A 19,449-nucleotide genomic window follows, 5' to 3' on the forward strand; every position below is an offset into this window, starting at 1 on the left:
CTGAACAGTACATAGAGAGAAACTCCGTACTGAGTATAGTACAGTATACACAGTGTCCGCCATATACTCTGCACTGTACAATCTATAGAGAGAACAGTACAGTATACACAGAAGATGGGTACAGTATATACAGGCTGCAATATATACTCAGTTCTGTACATAGAAACCAAGTACAGTATATATAATCACTGCAATATACTCAGTGTTATACACAAGAGCAGAGTACAGTATATACAGGGTCCAATATATACTCAGAGATCAGTACAGTATATGCAGACTCCACTATAGTCTCTATTTTGTAGGCAAAAGTCTCGTACAGTATATACAGGGTCTGCTATATACTCAGTTCTGTACACAGGAGCCAGTACAGTATATAAAGGGTCTGCTATATACTCAGTTCTGTACACAGGAGCCAGTACAGTATATACAGGGTCTGCTTTATATTACATTCTGTACACAGGAGCCCAGTACAGTATATACAGGGTCAGCTATATACTCGGTTCTGTACACAGGAGCCTAGTACAGTATATACAGGGTCAGCTATATACTCGGTTCTGTACACAGGAGCCTAGTACAGTATATACAGGGTCAGCTATATACTCGGTTCTGTACACAGGAGCCCAGTACAGTATATACAGGGTCAGCTATATACTCGGTTCTGTACACAGGAGCCCAGTACAGTATATACAGGGTCTGCTATATACTGTGTTCTGTACACAGGAGCCCAGTACAGTATATATAGGGTCAGCTATATACTCCATTCTATACACAGGAGCCCAGTACAGTATATACAGGGTCAGCTATATACTCCATTCTATACACAGGAGCCCAGTAGAGTATATGGAGTGCTGTAGACCCACCATAGGGAGCTCAGTGTTGTATGCTCTGCTTATCCTGATTATAGGCACTGAGGACCTTCGGACACCTGCCTGTACTGCCTATCCCTTACAGTATGTGGCTGGTATGCAGTACATGAACTGGAGTGTGTCCCTCCCATACATTGTACCAATATCCTTGGTAGCTGAGCACACAGGATCTGAGCTATATCAGATATCTGGAATTTCATGCTTCATTGCCATCTCTTCCTTTTTCAACATTGTTGCTAATAACAAGCCTGGGAGCTGACACCTAACCCCTACAAAACTCAGCCTGGAGGGGAAGCAACCTATTATGGGCCTCAACACTTCTTGGCCACTGCTATCAGAAAGATGGACGGCTATTCAGCGGTGTTTCAGTGCCTAGGGAACTACAACTCCCAGCAAGCCACAAGGTCCTCTTATAGCTGAAGGCTATCAATCTTTTAGTGAGCATAAGAAAAAGAGACTAAATGACAACAGATCAAAGACAAAATCAACAATCAACACGTCATCCACAAAAAAAAGTCACATTGCCATAGGATAGCAGCAGCCGTACATGGATCGATATTTCATTAGATACAACAGAAGATTGGATCTGGGCCCAAGTCATCACATCCTATTCCTGCAGACTCAATATACCACCAGGACTTCTGTACAGACAACATTCAGACATGATCTACATCGGTACTGAGAAGTCACATTTCTGGTACCATCCACACAACTACCAAAACCTCGAATAATGAACATCTTCCAGCACAATGGTCATTTTGATCAGAAAGAGACAAATTAGTTACAATTTACAAAATTAAAATCTTAATCTGAATTGCTATCGGATTTACATGCAAAAATTAAATCTGATGTTTTAGGCAAAGTGGTTCTCCATCCAGACAATCTCTCTTCTGGTTTAACTGGATTTCCAAGAAAAAAAGTTTTTCTAGCTTGTAAAATTTCCAAATTTTTGGTGCCAAAGACCTGCAGGACTTCTGCTTGCCAAGACAGGCATGCAGCCCTGTGGTAATGGTAACACTCCAGTATTATTTTAGTCTAAGACCAGCATGCAGCCCCACAGTGAGAGTATCTCTCTCGTATTATTTTGGTCTAAGACCAGCACACAGCCCTCTGGTAAGGGTAAAACTCTAGCATTATTTTGGTCTAGGACCAGCATGCAGCCCCCCAGAGACGGTATCTCTCTCATATTATTTTGGTCTAAGACCAGCATGCAGCCCTCTGTAAGGTTAACACCCTAGTATTATTTTGGTCTAAGACCAGCACATAGCCCCCAGGGGAGGCGAACACGTTCTAGTATTATTTTGGTCTAAGACCACCATGCAGTCCTCCAGTTAGTATACCACTCTACCATTATTTTGGTCTAAGACCATCATGTAGCTCCCCATTGAGGGTACAACACTCTAGTATTATTTTGTTCTACGTCTAGCATGCAGCCCTCTGATGAGGGTACCACTCTAGTATTATGTTGGTCTAAGCCCAGCACGCAACCACCAGGTGAAGGTAACATCTAGTATTTTTTTGGTCTAAGCCCAGCACACAGCCCCCAGGTGAGGGTACTATGCGCTAGTGTTATTTTGGTCTAGGAGCAGCATGCAGCCTTGGGTGAGGGTACCACACTCTAGTAATATTTGGTCTAAGATCAGCATGCAGCCCCCAGGTGAGGGTACCATCCGCTAGTATGATTTGGTCTAAGATCAGCACGCAGCCCCAAGGTGGGGATACCATCCTACAGTATTATTTGGTCTAAGACCATCACGCAGCCCCCATGGGTTACCATCCTACAGTATTATTTGGTCTAAGACCAGCAGCAGCCCTCAGGTGAGGGTGCCATTCTACAGTATTATTTGGTCTAAGACCAGCACGCAGCCCTCAGGTGAGAGTACCATCCTCTAGTATTATTTGGTCTAAGACCAGCACGCAGCCCTCAGGTGAGAGTATCATCCTCTAGTATTATTGGTCTAAGACCAACAGCAGCCCTCAGGTGAGGGTGCCATCCTACAGTATTATTTGGTCTAAGACCAGCACACAGCCCCCAGGTAAGAGTACCATCCTCTAGTATTATTTGGTCTAAGACCAGCACGCAGCCCTCAGGTGAGGGTGCCATCCTCTAGTATTATTTGGTCTAAGACCTGCATGCTGCCCCCAGATGGGGTTACCATCCTACAGTATTATTTGGTCTAAGACTATCACGCAGCCCTCTGGTACCACGCTCTAGAGGAAGCTCCGTCCTCTTCTTGGACTCTTCCGGACAAGTTTCTTGCTATCTTTAGCTGACGCACAGCTTACCTAGAAGAGGACAGATGAGCGCAGAGAGCATCCAGAGAAGGGAGTGAAGAATAAGCCACATCTTGTGCTTCCTCTATAATCCAGGGCAGATCCTGAGCAATCCCACCAGATAAAGTGCAATAAGGAGAAGAGTTCTAATAGGATCCTAGTCACTTCCCTGTCCAGACATCTGCTCCCCCATCCATGCAGGGTTCCCAGCCTGACCTCAGCTGCGGAGGGGACTTCTGAGTCCTGGCTGACAATGGTAATCCGCTCACCGGATGCCCCTGACCCTCCAGCCACATAGAGCCCAGTGAGCTTGCAATTAGATGGCTCCTCTCAGTTGCTGCAGTCAGGCACATGAGCGCTCCAGTGATGACAATGATACTCCAGGCTCCAGCCACACACACACTGCATCCTCTCCTATTCCAGGTTCAGGGCTGAGTGTGCACAGAGCATAGCCCCTCATTCATTGTGTCAGGCACAGCCCCTCCCTCACCGCCCTTAAAGGAGCAGGCACCCGCATTTCCCTATTCATCACCCTCTTCCTTCACAATTACTGCTCAGCTGAATGAATGAGGAAAACAGACTGCAGGTTATACCTTACAACATGATTCCTGCTTCCACATCTAAGAAGAGTTTGTAACAATTACAAAATATAAATAGTGCACGAGTACAAAATATAAAATAATAACTCTAAAGCCGTGACCGGCAACATGCTAGATTTGGGTTTACTTTGTTCAAAGTTTTGTGCTTAATACACCCACACATCTGTGATCTGTCTAACTTTTTTCAATGCTTATTTTTTATTCTTTGACACAAGTTGCTGTGCTATCTTAAATAACTGTAAACATAAATATACTAAAATAAAAGCAAAACAAGAATAATCACTTCAGGAGCAATGAAACTGCTAGCACTAACATAATAGGAGAGGGGAGATAGAAGAACTGCAGGGAGGAGAGAGAGATAAAGAAAGAGAGAGATGGGGGGGGGGGAAGGGGAGGTGGGAAGAGGAAAAAAAGGGAAGGGGGGGGAAGAGGAAAAAAGGGGAAAGGGGAGAGGGGAAGAGGAAAAAAAGGGGAGGGGGGAAGAGGAAAAAAAGGGGAGGGGGGGAAGAGGAAAAAAAGGGGAGGGGGGAAGAGGAAAAAAGGGGAGGGGGAAGAGGAAAAAAAGGGGATAGGGGTAAGAGGGAAATAAGGGGGGGAGAGAGGGGAAAAGGGAGGGAGAGTAAAAAAGAGGGGGGAGAGAGGAAAAAAAGAAGGGGGAAAGACGGGGAAAAAAGAGGGGGGAGAGGGATGAGGGGAAGAGAGAGAAAGATGAAGAGACAGAAAGAGAGAAAGAGAGAGAGAAAGAAAGAGAGAGAGAAAGAAAGAGAGAGAGGGGGGGGGAAAGGGGAGGTGGGAAGAGGAAAAAAAGGGAAGGGGGGGGAAGAGGAAACAGGGGGAGAGGGGAAGAGGAAAAAAAGGGGAGGGGGGAAGAGGAAAAAAAGGGGAGGGGGGAAGAGGAAAAAAGGGGAGGGGGAAGAGGAAAAAAAGGGGATAGGGGTAAGAGGGAAATAAGGGGGGGGAGAGGGGGGAAATAAGGGGGGGGAGAGGGGGGAAAAGGGAGGGAGAGTAAAAAAGAGGGGGGAGAGAGGAAAAAAAGAAGGGGGAAAGACGGGGAAAAAAGAGGGGGGAGAGGGATGAGGGGAAGAGAGAGAAAGATGAAGAGACAGAAAGAGAGAAAGAGAGAGAGAGAAAGAAAGAGAGAGAGAAAGAAAAGAGAGAGAGAAAGAAAAGAGAAAAAAAAGTAAAAGAAGAGGGGAGAGAGAAAACAGCAGCAAGGGGGGGAGGGAGAGAAGGAAGGAAGGAAGGAAGGAAGGAAGGAAAAGAAAGACAAAAAGGGAAGGGGGAAGGAGAATAAAACACCAAGGGGAGAGAGACAGAAAGAAAAAGAGAGAGAAAGAGGGGGGAGGGAGAGAGAAAGAGGAGGGAGAGAGAGAGAAAAGAGAGAAAAGAAAATTAAAAGAAGAGGGGAGGGAGAGAGAGAAAGAAAGGAAAGGAAAGGGAAAAAGAAAAGAAAGGAAAGGAAAGGAAAGGAAAGGGAAAAAGAAAGGAAAGGAAAGGAAAGGAAAGGGAAAAAGAAAGGAAAGGAAAGGAAAGGGAAAAAGAAAGGAAAGGAAAGGAAAGGGAAAAAGAAAGGAAAGGAAAGGAAAGGAAAGGAAAGGGAAAAAGAAAGGAAAAGGAAAGGAAAGAAAGGAAGGAAAAGGAAAGGAAAAGGAAAGGAAAGAAAGGAAGGAAAAGGAAAGGGAAAAGGAAAGGGAAAAAGAAAGAAAGAAAGAAAGAAAGAAAGAAAGAAAAAAAAGTAAAAAGAAGGTGGGAGAGAGACAAATACAGCAAGGATAGATAGATAAAGAAAAAAGTAAAAGAGAAGGGCAGAGAGGGAGAGGGAGACAGAAATACGGCAAGGGAAGAGAAAGAGAGAGAGAGATGGGGGGTAATGAAGGACAGAAGTTGGGAGGTGGGCAGCCCTCACCCTCTGCCCTGGGCCTCTTCTCTGTATTTTCTGCTGGATGTAGAATTGGTGTGATCACTCAGGTACAGCCCAGGATGAACTGCAACAGTAACAGTGCCATCTACAGGCCACTCGGGCTCTGCACTGCACAGAAAGCCCCAACCCAGAAACTAACACACTAGAGGACTGAGAGTGGTGCAGATCTGTGTTCTCTGATTACATCAAAGCCTACAGCAATAGAAAGAGCAGAACACAAACAGTGCAAAAACTGAACAGAGAAAGGAATAATGACGGCGGACACCTGGTGGCTATGGACAATTTACTTTCCACTCATTCCATTGTTATAAAATATCCTCGTTAGGATCTTCATCCACATTTTGTGTGAGCGATAATACACTGTGAATGCCCTTTGCTGGTCACTGGCACCTCATACAAAACAAACCCACCTACCCGTCTGCATGTTGCGTTGAGGTGCGTCATGCAATGTGTGTCTATGGCCCGATGCTTCAGGGCCCTCAGGACAGGTGGGTATGATTTGTATGTGAAAATGAATGACATCGCACATCCCCAGCATGTCTGAGCGCAACCTTACATGCAGCAAAGCAAGAACGGATTTTGTTCTACCAGTAGGAACATTTGATTGAATTCACATAGATTTAGATATTTTTACCATCACCAACCAAACCATCACATTCCATGCAGTGTCCCCATTGGAGTCTCTTCTCTGTGGTGACCCAGCAGTTGTGTTTGCCCTTTATTCATGGTTACTATCAAAAAGAAACATTTAGGTGTAACTTAGAAGCATGTATATGAAAATCTCCAGGCAGACCCTTCTCTGGATCACCACCATCTCCCACCTCCCTGGGGTATAGGACCTTTAACCCACTGCATAACATACGACCATCATTATCTCCAGCCAGAAATTTGATAAAAAATTAACAGTCCAAACGATTAATTTATGAATCTTGATTTTGCTGCAATATTCAATTTCAATCCAGAAACTCTTTTTCTGCCATTAGTTATCCTCAGTGTAATTGTCAGTATCATTCAACCCACTTCCTCTGAGCCCAGGTGGTCCTGGACCCACCCCAACATGAGATTGGGCAATGAAAGGAGACTCAGTACAGTGATGCACACTGCTTTCTCCTCCTGTTAGCATGCCTCTTGTCTGGAACTGATTGGATCATTATCAACAACCCTAATAAAATGACAGTACCCCCATAAAATGACAGTACCCCCATAAAATGACAGTACCCTATGATATGACAGTACCTCCCATAAAAACACAGAACCCTAATAAAATGACAGTACCCTATAAAATGACAGTACTCCTATAAAATGCCAGAACTCTATAAAACGACAGAACCCCCCATAAAATGACAGTACCCTAAAAAATGACAGTACCCCATAAAATGACAGAACCCTAATAAAATGACAGTATCCCATAAAATGACAGAACCCTAATACAAATGACAGTACTCCTATAAAATGACAGTACTCCAATAAAATGACAGTACCCCAATAAAATGACAGCACTCCTACAAAATGACAGCACTCCTACAAAATGACAGCACTCCTATAAAATGCCAGAACCCTATGATATGACAGTACCTCCCATAAAAACACAGAACCAGGGGCGGTCTGACAACTCATGGGGCCCCAGGCAATAGGGGATCATGGGGTCCCTGTGTCCTTGCCCAAACTCAAAAAAGTCTATGAAAAAGGTACCAGGGGCATCTCATGGGGCCCCCTACTGACCCCGGGCCCTCGGACAGTGCCCAAGTTTCCAAATGGTCAGTCCGCCCCTGCACAGAACCCTAATAAAATGACAGTACCCCCATAAAATGATAGAACCCGAATAAAAGGACAGTACTCCTATAAAATGCCAGAACTCTATAAAACGACAGAGCCCCCCCATAAAATGACAGTACCCTACAAAATGACAGAACCCTAATAAAATGACAGTACCCTATAAAATGACAAAACCCTAATAAAATGTCAGTACCCTATAAAATGACAGTATCCCATAAAATGACAGTACCCCAATAAAATGACAGTACCCTACAAAATGACAGTATCCCATAAACTGACAGAACCCTAATAAAATGGCAGTACTCCTATAAAATGCAAGAACCCTAATAAAAGGACAGTACTCCTATAAAATGCAAGAACCCTATGATATGACAGTACAGTAAAATGACAGCACTCTTTAAATAACAGTACCCCAGTGAAATGAAAGAACATTAATAAAATGACAGTACTCCAATTAATGACAGTATTCTATAAATGACAGAACCCCCATAAAATGACAGAACCCCTCTAAGGGCACATGCACACTATTACTGCAGGTAGATGCAGATGAAGTCTAACCACCACCCTCCCTGTGTGTCTGCAGCTCAGTGTGTATTTCACAGGTAAACTAGAAGGATCCATTCACACCTAGACTTGGGTGTTGCCATGCACAGTACAACACATGCCCAGAGGTGTGAATGAGCTGTTAAGGTCTTTATTCAGCTATCCAGGAGTTAAAGGGTCCTTGGGGGGCTTCCAGAAAGCTTTTTCTATGCAGGCTCTTCAGAGCAGTGGAAAGAATAAACATGAGTACTTAGCCTTTGTCAACTGACAGCCCGCAATGTCACTGATAAAATTGGCCAGAAGTGTTTCAAGCTGAACTCCAGCTTACTCCTCAATCTTGTAAGTTGTCCCGGCTCCTCTCCTGGGCTGAAATGGCTTACTCCGATTTCACTGCACACTGTGAGCTTCTCACCATGTGCATTAGAAGATGTAGAAAGTCAGATAAAGCTCACCTCATTTCCTGGATAAAGGGCGTCCAGCGTCATCTGGCGCTTTCCTCCCCAGCCTCATTGTCCCTGGTCCATCCCTTTCATTCATTGGTTGTCAGTTCTTTCAGTTCTGGAGGCTCAGCATGACATGTGGACTGCATGCAAATACAACCTGCCTAGAAACTCCCTCTCCTTTAGGCTAGGTTCACACCTATGCAGGTTGCGTTTGAGCTGTTTCTGCATTGAGTTTTTGCACTTGCGTTTTTGACACGTTTTTGCTGCGTTTTGCATTTTTGTATTTTTCTTGTTGCTAGACAGATTTAAAACACAAAACGCACCAAAAATGCAATACATGCTTTTCTGCAGCAGTTCCATTGAAGTCTATAGAAACAAAAAAGCTATTTTTTGCGTTCCAAAAATTACCTGACCTTTCCAAAAAACGCACCGGGTGAAAACGCACAGCTGTGCACATGTCCCACAGGAAATCATGTTAAAAGGACTGTACTGCGTTTCTGCAAAACGCTGCAGAAAACGCTTAGGTGTGAACCCAGGGTTAGACTTATCAAGGCATTTCAATATTTTAATACCTCCACCCAGGAGCCAGCCCACTGCTTGGATCAAGGCTGAAGGCCCCTTAAGAGTACTGAGGCAGGGTATCGGGATGTTTTCAGGGAAGCTACAACACCCTGCCAGCTCCTCCCACCAGCCATGATCTGCTTGCACTGCATAAAAAGCACAGAGACCCAGTGATGACATAATTGAGTCTAAAATATGGTATGTAATGAAAATGGAAATATCGAATTACAAAAAACAAATATGTTGATGGGGAACCAGGGAAGGCAAAATGTAAGCGGATTACAGACTTCAGTTTAGTCTAAAAAAAATATTTGTATCAATGTATAATCACAAATATACACTTGTATCCCAGCAGAGTATATGTATCCCAGTCCTGTCCTAAAGTGGATCTAAACTGTGTCTGAGCACCACAAACTGAACCCCCCCCCCCCACCCCCCAGCATTTCCAGCCATCCTTGAGCAAGAGCAGATGATTCAAGTGGCATCTACTTCCTGGAATCCATCTGCCCTTAGCTCAGGCATGCAGGCTGGAGGTTGTGCTTGGTTGAAAAAGCCCTCCTCCAGATGAAAAAAAAATGATGCACATGAAGACTTCTGGGAGGTATGACATAAATCAGAAAAAAACTGAAGGAATTAAAAAAAAAAGGTTTAAACAAGTAAATACAATATATCCTTCTATCTATGGATGAATATTAGCAGCATAAGAATTACAAATAGTTCATATCGATTGAGAAAGTTTAGTTGCTCTTTAAGTGTATGTGTTGGAAAAACTTTTTTTTTTTTTTTTTTATTGGTTTTGGACACAGTAAGAAAGGGTTAGGACACAGTCTTGTTTTTCTTTTTTTGTCTGTGTCTTGTTAGGGAAATTTCCCTTCACTTCCTGCCCCAGAGACACAACAGAAGTAAGTCACCGGACAGACCGCTGCGATTTAAAATAGCACGATTTGTGTGCAATTTCAGCGCAATTTAAGGTGCGATTTCTAAAGACTTTGTTACTTGTGAAGATTTTCAATGACTTTTTTGCAATTTGCACTGCGATTTCCATAATATTCTATGTATGTGAAATCGCAACAAAACTGCAGAAAAAGTAATGCAAGAACTACTTTAGAAATCGTGCAAATATTAAGACAAGGACATTGACCACGCGATTTCAGGTTCGATTTCAATTCGCAAATCACACCTGAAATTGCACCAGTATGACCGGACACTTAGACCCTGGTAACACTTGGCATGAGATTTGTCATGTCATGCTACTTGAAAATCGCATGGCAAGTCGCACTCTATTGTTTGCAATTACAGCAGTCATATGAGTGTGATTCTGACTTGGTCGGATCCGTATTGATTTCTAAAGTAGTACATGCTTTAGGTGCAACTTGCATAGACATCCGTGTCTTCCAAGCTGCAGATGTCTTGCAATTTGCACCTCAAGTCAGAACACCTTCCAACTTTGAAAGCAGTCGAACGATTTCAAAGTTGGATCGGTGTGACCGGGGTGTAAGAGAAAAAAATCTCAACAAAGTGAGGGCATTCCCCTTTCAAAGAGTTGTCCCCATTGGAAGATTTTCCCTCTCTTCCTGTTCAGGTGACAACTGTAAATGTGGGATTTCTCATCACTTTCTGTTCAGGTGAGAGTGGTGAGCAGGACACATGGAGGGGACAAATCTCCCCATGGAGGACACAGACAGCAATGGAAATCCAAGAGGAATTTGTACACTTCCTCGCTGTATTCAAAGCAAATATGCATTTTGGCTCTCCATCCTCATGGATCAGTTTTATTTTCAGTTACACATCATGCAGTTTGAAGGGAATCACATCCTCTTCGAGGGACTTTCCCAATATTTACTGTGATAAACTGAGAGATCAGCGCTGACCGCAGACGGATCCTCATCATACAAACTCCTGGTATTCACTTCTGTCCGAGGGAAGAATTCAGACAATGCTACTTTGTATCCTTTATTCATTAACGTCATGCCGAAACCAAAATATTGTAACGCTAGGAAGCAAACAGCTGCTGGAGGGGCCCCGGACTGGATTATCCACCAACACATAGTGATGGCAAGTGAAGAAGGTTCCCAACATAGATAATACCATTCCTCACCCCGGGGGAGTCCTATTAATGATGTGTGGACATGGAATAAATCAACAACAGGTTGTAACTACACACAAAACAAGCAACACAAACTGTATATGAAAATGCCAGTCAGTCTGGTGACATCACTGAGAATGCAGCCTATCCATCACTAGAGAGTGGTGACATCACTGAGAATGCAGCCTATCCAGCACTAGAGAGCGGTGACATCACTGAGAATGCAGCCTATCCATCACTAGAGAGCGGTGACATCACTGAGAATGCAGCCTATCCATTCACTAGAGTGGTGACATCACTGAAAACGCAGCCTATCCATCGCTGGAGAGCGGTGACATCACTGAGAATACAGCCTATCCATCATTAGTGAGCGGTGACATCACTGAGAATGCAGCCTATCCATCACTAGAGACTGGTGACCTCACTGAGAATGCAGCCTATCCATTGCTAGAGAGCGGTGACATCACTGAGAATGCAGCCTATCCATTGCTAGAGAGCGGTGACATCACTGAGAATGCAGCCTATCCATCGCTAGAGAGCCGTGACATCACTGAGAATGCAGCCTATCCATCGCTAGAGAGCCGTGACATCACTGAGAATGCAGCCTATCCATCGCTAGAGAGCCGTGACATCACTGAGAATGCAGCCTATCCATCGCTAGAGAGCCGTGACATCACTGAGAATGCAGCCTATCCATCGCTAGAGAGCAGTGACATCACTGAGAATGCAGCCTATCCATCGCTAGAGAGCCGTGACATCACTGAGAATGCAGCCTATACATCACTAGAGAGCGGTGACATCACTGAGAATGCAGCCTATCCATCGCTAGAGAGCGGTGACATCACTGAGAATGCAGCCTATCCATCACTAGAGAGCGGTGACATCACTGAAAATGCAGCCTATCCATCACTGGAGAGCGGTGACATCACAGAGAATACAGCCTATCCATCACTAGAGAGCGGTGACATCACTGAGAATGCAGCCTATACATCGCTAGAGAGCCATGACATCACTGAGAATGCAGCCTATCCATCGCTAGAGAGCGGTGACATCACCGAGAATGCAGCCTATCCATCGCTAGAGAGCAGTGACATCACTGAGAATGCAGTCTATCGCTAGAGAGCCATGACATCACTGAGAATGCAGCCTATCCATCGCTAGAGAGCGGTGACATCACTGAGAACGCAGCCTATCCATCGCTAGAGAGCGGTGACATCACTGAGGACACAGTATCTGCATTCACCAGGCAGTGCTGACATCAGACAGCACACAGCCTGTCCCTTCATTAGGGACTCATCATGACAAGTGACTGTTGTGCTGGATGAACACTCTGCTCAGCCATTGTGTGTATAGGGTTTGCTTTTCTAGTGTTTGATGCTCAGCGGGGAGTTCTGTACATTTTATTGGCTCACACTCTGAGCTTTACACTCAACTTCATTTTCCTTCCAGTGTTTGCAGTATAAATACTACACAGAGAGAAATGGAGTCTACAACAGCCTCTGCACACACCCATCCCCTCCCCCAATTCATGTTCTTGTTGGGTCTGCAAATATATTTACACTGGAAACCAAACAAATAGAGAATCCAAGCTGCAACAATAGCAGTGCAGAGAATGCAGCGGGAAGAAGGAGACTTCGGGCTGAGCAATGAACCATACAGAACTCACCAGCAGAGGGACTGATATAGAAGATGCCAGCGTGTGATTTCTAACAGTGACATTCACCTACAACTGAAATAGAGGCATTGGGTAGAATAAGTGACATTCCACCTGAACCTTCCATTTAGTGGATTATTTATTCTTGGGTTTTGGATAGGGGGGAGGAAGATACCCCGAATGAACTTTTATTGTAGTCTGTGTCTCCATAGGGGAAGTTCTCCTGCACTTCCTCTGGGGTCACCAGGACAGGAAGTAAAGAGGAATCTAGTCAGTGGGGGGCACACCTATAAATTATTGGACGTTATCCAGCTACTAACACATTTTTAAAACCCCAGAGCATGCTCAGATGTGTGGAGACCCAAAAGGCCTGACTCTTCAGTAGTGATCCCCAACTAGTGGCGAAGGATCCATATGTGGCTCACAGTTTCCATTGTATACACAGAATTCACCTGAATCTTTGTAAATTACCATTCTCCTCTGGTCAGGGGAAAGCCAAACAAAAGCTGATTTATATATATATATATATATACAGTCATGGCCGAAATTGTTGGCACCCTTGATATTTCTCCAGGAAATCATGTATTTCTCACGAAACGTATTGCATTAACACATGTTTTGCTATACACATGTTTATTCCCTTTGTGTGTATTGGGACAAAACAAAAAAAGGGAGGAAAGAAAGCAAATTCAACATAATGTCACACAAACCTCCAAAAATGGGCTGGACAAAAGTATTGGCACCCTTTCACAACTGCGGATAAATAAGAATGTTACAAGCATGTGATGCTCCTGTAAACTCACCTGGGGCAAGTAACAGGTGTGGGCAATATAGAAATCACACCTGAAAGCAGATAAAAAGGAGAGACGTTCACTTAACCTTTGCATTGTGTGTCTGTCTGTGCCACACTAAGCATGGACAACAGAAAGAGGAGACGAGAACTGTCTGAGGACCTGAGAACCAAAATTGTGGCAAAATATCAACAATCTCAAGGTTACAAGTCCATCTCCAGAGAACTAGATTTGCCTTTGTCCACAGTGCGCAACATTATCAAGAAGTTTGCAACCCATGGCACTGTAGCTAATCTCCCTGGTCGTGGACGGATGAGGAAAATTGATGAAAGATTGCAACGCAGAATAGTCCGGATGGTGGATAAGCAGCCCCAAACATGTTCCAAAGACATTCAAGCTGTCCTGCAGGCTCAGGGAGCATCAGTGTCAGCGCGAACTATCCGTCGACATTTAAATGAAATGAAACGCTATGGCAGGAGACCCAGGAGGACCCCACTGCTGACACAGAGACATAAAAAAGCAAGACTACAGTTTGCCAAAATGTACTTGAGTAAGCCAAAAGCCTTCTGGGAAAACGTCTTGTGGACAGATGAGACCAAGATAGAGCTTTTCGGTAAAGCACATCATTCTACTGTTTACCGAAAACGGAATGAGGCCTACAAAGAACAAAACACAGTACCTACGGTAAAATATGGTGGAGGTTCAATGATGTTTTGGGGTTGTTTTGCTGCCTCTGGCACTGGGTGCCTTGACTGTGTGCAAGGCATCATGAAATCTGAGGATTACCAAAGGATTTTGGGTCGCACTGTAGGGCCCAGTGTCAGAAAGCTGGGTTTGCGTCCAAGATCCTGGGTCTTCCAGCAGGACAATGACCCCAAACATACGTCAAAAAGCACTCAGAAATGGATGGCAAAGAAGCGCTGGAGAGTTCTGAAGTGGCCAGCAATGAGCCCAGATCTAAATCCCATTGAACACCTGTGGAGAGATCTTAAAATTGCTGTTGGGAAAAGGTGTCCTTCCAATAAGAGAGACCTGGAGCTGTTTGCAAAGGAAGAGTGGTCCAAAATTCCGGGTGAGAGGTGTCAGAAGCTTATTGATGGTTATAGGAAGCGACTGATTTCAGTTATGTTTTCCAAAGGGTGTGCAACCAAATATTAAGTTAAGGGTGCCAATACTTTTGTCCAGCCCATTTTTGGGGTTTTGTGTGACATTATGTCATATTTGCTTTTCTGCCTCTGTTTTATATTTGTTCCAATACATACAAAGGGAATAAACATGTGTATAGCAAAACATGTGTTAATGCAATACCTTTTTTGTGTGAAATACTTGATTTTCAGGAAAAATATCAAGGGTGCCAACAATTTCGGCCATGACTGTATATATATATATATATATATACACACATTATATTATATATTGTTCCATAGTACACTGACATCTAGTGGCGGTTGTGGGTCACTACAATTTTTTTACTCTGGTCTCTTTCTCTGTCCTCCCCTTCTTTTTTAGAGCTAGTTAGTTCAGTCCTGGGGGGGAATAATAAAAGGGTATCCTCTACGCCAGGGGCCTCCAAACTTTCTGGGAGAAGAAAATGTCCTGACATCAGTGGGGGTAAACAATGCCCCATCATTGGTATTAGGGGGAGGAATAGTGACCCATCATTGGAATTAGGGGGAGGAATAGTGGCCCATCATTGGTGTCAGTGGGAGGAATAGTGCCCCATCATTGGTGTCAATAGGAGGAATACTGCCCCATCACTGGTGTCAATGGGAGGAATAGTGCCCCATCACTGGTGTCAATGGGAGGAATAGTGCCCCATCATTGGTGTCAGTGGGAGGAATAGTGCCCCATCATTGGTGTCAATGGGAGGAATAGTGCCCCATCACTGGTGTCAATGGGAGGAATAGTGCCCCATCACTGGTGTCAATGGGGGGAATAGTGTCTCATCATTGGTAGCAACGAAAGGAATAGTGTCCCATCATTACTGTCAATGGGAGGAATAGTGCCCCATCATTGGTGTCAATGGGAGGAATAGTGCCCCATCATTTGGTATCAGTGGGAGGAATAGTGCCCCATCATTGGTATCAGTGGGAGGAATAGTGCCCCATCATTGGTGTCAACGGGAGGAATAGTGCCCCATCATTGGTGTCAACGGGAGGAATAGTGCCCCATCATTGGTATCAGTGGGAGAAATAGTGCCCCATCATTGGTGTCAGTGGGAGGAATAGTGCCCCATCATTGGTGTCAATGGGAGGAATAGTGCCCCATCACTGGTGTCAATGGGGGGAATAGTGTCTCATCATTGGTAGCAATGAAAGGAATAGTGCCCCATCATTGCTGTCAATGGGAGGAATAGTGCCCCATCATTGGTGTCAATGGGAGGAATAGTGCCCCATCATTTGGTATCAGTGGGAGGAATAGTGCCCCATCATTGGTATCAGTGGGAGGAATAGTGCCCCATCATTGGTGTCAACGGGAGGAATAGTGCCCCATCATTGGTGTCAACGGGAGGAATAGTGCCCCATCATTGGTATCAGTGGGAGGAATAGTGCCCCATCATTGGTGTCAATGGGAGGAATAGTGCCCCATCACTGGTGTCAATGGGGGGAATAGTGTCTCATCATTGGTAGCAATGAAAGGAATAGTGTCCCATCATTGCTGTCAATGGGAGGAATAGTGCCCCATCATTGGTGTCAATGGGAGGAATAGTGCCCCATCATTTGGTATCAGTGGGAGGAATAGTGCCCCATCATTGGTATCAGTGGGAGAAATAGTGCCCCATCATTGGTATCAGTGGGAGGAATAGTGCCCCATCATTGGTGTCAACGGGAGGAATAGTGCCCCATCATTGGTATCAGTGGGAGAAATAGTGCCCCATCATTGGTGTCAGTGGGAGGAATAGTGCCCCATCATTGGTATCAGTGGGAGGAATAGTGCCCCATCATTGGTGTCAATGGGAGGAATAGTGCCACATCATTGGTGTCAATGGGAGGAATAGTGCCACATCATTGGTGTCAATGGGAGGAATAGTGTCTCATCGTTGGTATCAATGAAAGGAATAGTGTCCCATCATTGGTATCAGTGGGAGAATAGTGCCCCATTATTGGTGTCAATAGGGGGAATAGTTCCCCATAGTCGATGTCAGTGGGAGAATCTATGCCACAGTGTTGCTTGCAGTGGGAGGAATAATGCCTCGAGGGCCAGATAAAAGCAAGCAAAGGGCCGCATCTGGCCCCTGGGCCGCAGTTTGGAGATGACTGCTCTACGCAGTCCCCTCCTAGTGTAACAGTACCAGTGATAATGTGATTAAAAACCAAAGTAAATTTTTTTTAACATACAAGGTTGCTGCTTACACTGTCACGTGTATTTCTACACCCTCAAAAATGTCAGATAGAAAAAGTGTCGCACAACATGATAATCCAATATCAACACCGCATGTCCAATAGGTCCAGATAGTAAGGTGAGAGCAGAGTGTGAATAGTGGTGGGATCCTCTGCACTTTATCCATTATAAAGGATGTATGAAGATTGGACAAAGCACAGCATCTAGTTGTTTACACATTAAAGGAACAGCATCACTGGAATTTTTGTCTTCTGCCTTTTTTTTAATAAAAATGTATAAGTGTTTTTACTTACCTAAGTGTTTCGGATGTTTGTATTGTGAGGCGTTGATCACATGATAAATAGGCTAGCAGGTTTTTTTTTTCTAAGTATTGATTTTTGACATATTTATATGAACTTTAACACATGGATCCAAACATGCATTGTTGTCTATATTGGATTGATTATCGTATTGTGCGACACTTTTCTATCAGTCCTAGGGGGTCCATAGGGCTTAGGAATGTCATAGTCTTCTTCCACTTGAAAAGACTGGAATGACATCCTATGTGCTGCAATTATCCAAAGTAAAACTGAATTGGATTCAACTTCTGTGTCTAAAGCTGGGTCTACTCAGGCAGTTCCTTTATGTTCAAAAAAATGTGTTGAACAAAAAAAAAAACCTGACAGATCCCTGAATCAACACAAGGGATGTTGATGCAGGGATCTCTCCCACTGTGCTCTTTTATTCTGAAAGGGGGACCCCCGGCCAGAATACATTGATGCGTGATCGAATGTTGCTCTATCAGCGTGTCCATGCTACAGAAGCTGTTGCTAGTCCAGCTACTGTTGAACAGACAGCTGTACACGGGGAATGAAATTTCCGGCCCGTGTTCGCCAAGGTTTGTTAAAGAGTTAAGCTGCCTGTGGATGATGCCAAGTCAGCAGGTGACTATGGGTCTATGGAGGTATGTCAATGCATAAAGCAGCATTTGGAACAGAACAGCATTGATGATGGCCAACAAGCCTGAAACAACTGCATGCCTGTTGGAATAAACGGCTCAGAATTATTAGGCTGTATCTGTGCTATAAACCAACATAAAGGACAGGGATGATTCGCATGGCTCGCCCAGTGTCCTAAATCGAGGGATAATTCTGTTTTTTTTGGGATATGCAATATAAATACCAACTGAAGGTTTTCCTTTGTCTTGAATTCTTCTGATATTCCTAGATTGTAAGCTCCAAGGATCAGGGCCCTCAAATTCCTCTTGTATTGAACTGTATTGTTACTGTATTGTCTCCCACTATAATGTAAAGCGCTGAGCAAACTGTTGGAGCTATATAAATCCTGTATAATTTTATATATATATAAAAATAAAAAAAAATTATGTGCCACCAGAATTATCTAAAAATAAAAAAATTTCAGCTTTGATGAATGATCTCCTGATTGGACGAAATGAGCTGCAAGGTTTAATAAGTGCCTTCTAATCCCGATATTATCCCTCTGTTCACCTTGAAGTCTCCTCCTCTTCTCTTTTACACTTTAATGCATTTTTAATTTTGGGCAAAGTCAGTAGTAATGAGATGTTTGAGGGATCTGGGGCTGTCAGAGAGCAGAATGAAATTTCCTGGTGAAAGGAGAAGGATTCTTATCTGGAGGAATAATTAAATCACAAGGTGAGGCATGGAGGGGGAGGGGGACGGCCACTTCCTTAAGGATATTCCTCATCCAGGCCCGCTGATATCCTACTCTTTTGAATTTTGTGAGAGTAAAAGTTAATTGATCAGAGGGCTCTGTGAACCATGAAATGCGATGGATACAACATGAAAGGAGAACGATTCCAGAGCCTTCCACCTCCATCCCCCAACAAAGAGGGTCTTCAGAGACCCCCAACTGTGACACTTGTTGGGTGTGTGCTACTAGGGGTTCCATCCACACAAATTCAGACCACATTTGTATCCATACAGAAGAATATTAGAATGTTAAAGGGAATCTTTTAGCAAATAAAATGTATTGTTTAAAGCTGAAATTGATATTTCTGACCACCCAGTCCTGAGAATTACACTGCTGGTTTTTCTGCTGCAGTTCAGTAACACTTATAGGTCTTCTGTCCACCCCACCCCGTGCGTGGACAGTGAAAGGAGAAGCAACAGCATCTCTGCTCTCTCCTTCTGTCAGCATACCTATAGCACTGCAGTACAGCTGAATGACTACTTAGGTTGCTCCTCCCTCTCCTATCCTGAGCTCTGCTGTAAAATAACTGCAAGAGGCTTATACCAGGTTAGATTTTCATTTTTAATTTCTGATAATTGTTATATGTCACTATTATTACACTTATTGGGATTGTTCAGTTCTTGATTATGTAGCGCTCTCAAGACACAGCAAGTCTCCTTTCTGAGTTCCCTCATAGCTACAGGTAGACTTTGGACGTTACTCATTGGGCTAAATCAGGGGCGGACTGACAACTCATGCGGCCCCCGGGCAATATGGGATCATGGGGCCCGTGTCCTTGCCCAAACTCAAAGCAGCCCATGAAAAAGGTACCAGGGGCATCTCATGGGACCCCCTACTGACCCCGGGCCCTCGGGCAGTGCCCGAGTTTCCAAATGGTCAGTCC

At 44.2% G+C, this 19,449-nt stretch overlaps 1 protein-coding gene across 1 annotated transcript in view; it reads right to left on the minus strand.

Annotated features, from left to right (window-relative positions):
• The window catches only part of ROBO3 (roundabout guidance receptor 3), a 207,191-nt gene extending 203,627 nt beyond the window's left edge, over positions 1–3,564 (minus strand). Inside the window, exon 1 of the mRNA XM_089652131.1 lies at positions 3,153–3,564. Coding sequence (XP_089508257.1) covers positions 3,153–3,213 — 61 coding nt within the window. The 5' untranslated portion in view covers positions 3,214–3,564. The remainder of the gene's footprint in view (positions 1–3,152) is intronic.
• Positions 3,565–19,449: the final 15,885 nt, after the last annotated feature.

Source organism: Staurois parvus, unplaced genomic scaffold (assembly GCF_062004578.1).
Source record: "Staurois parvus isolate SC_StPar_1 unplaced genomic scaffold, SC_StPar_1.0 ptg000671l, whole genome shotgun sequence".
NCBI lineage: Eukaryota > Metazoa > Chordata > Amphibia > Anura > Ranidae > Staurois > Staurois parvus.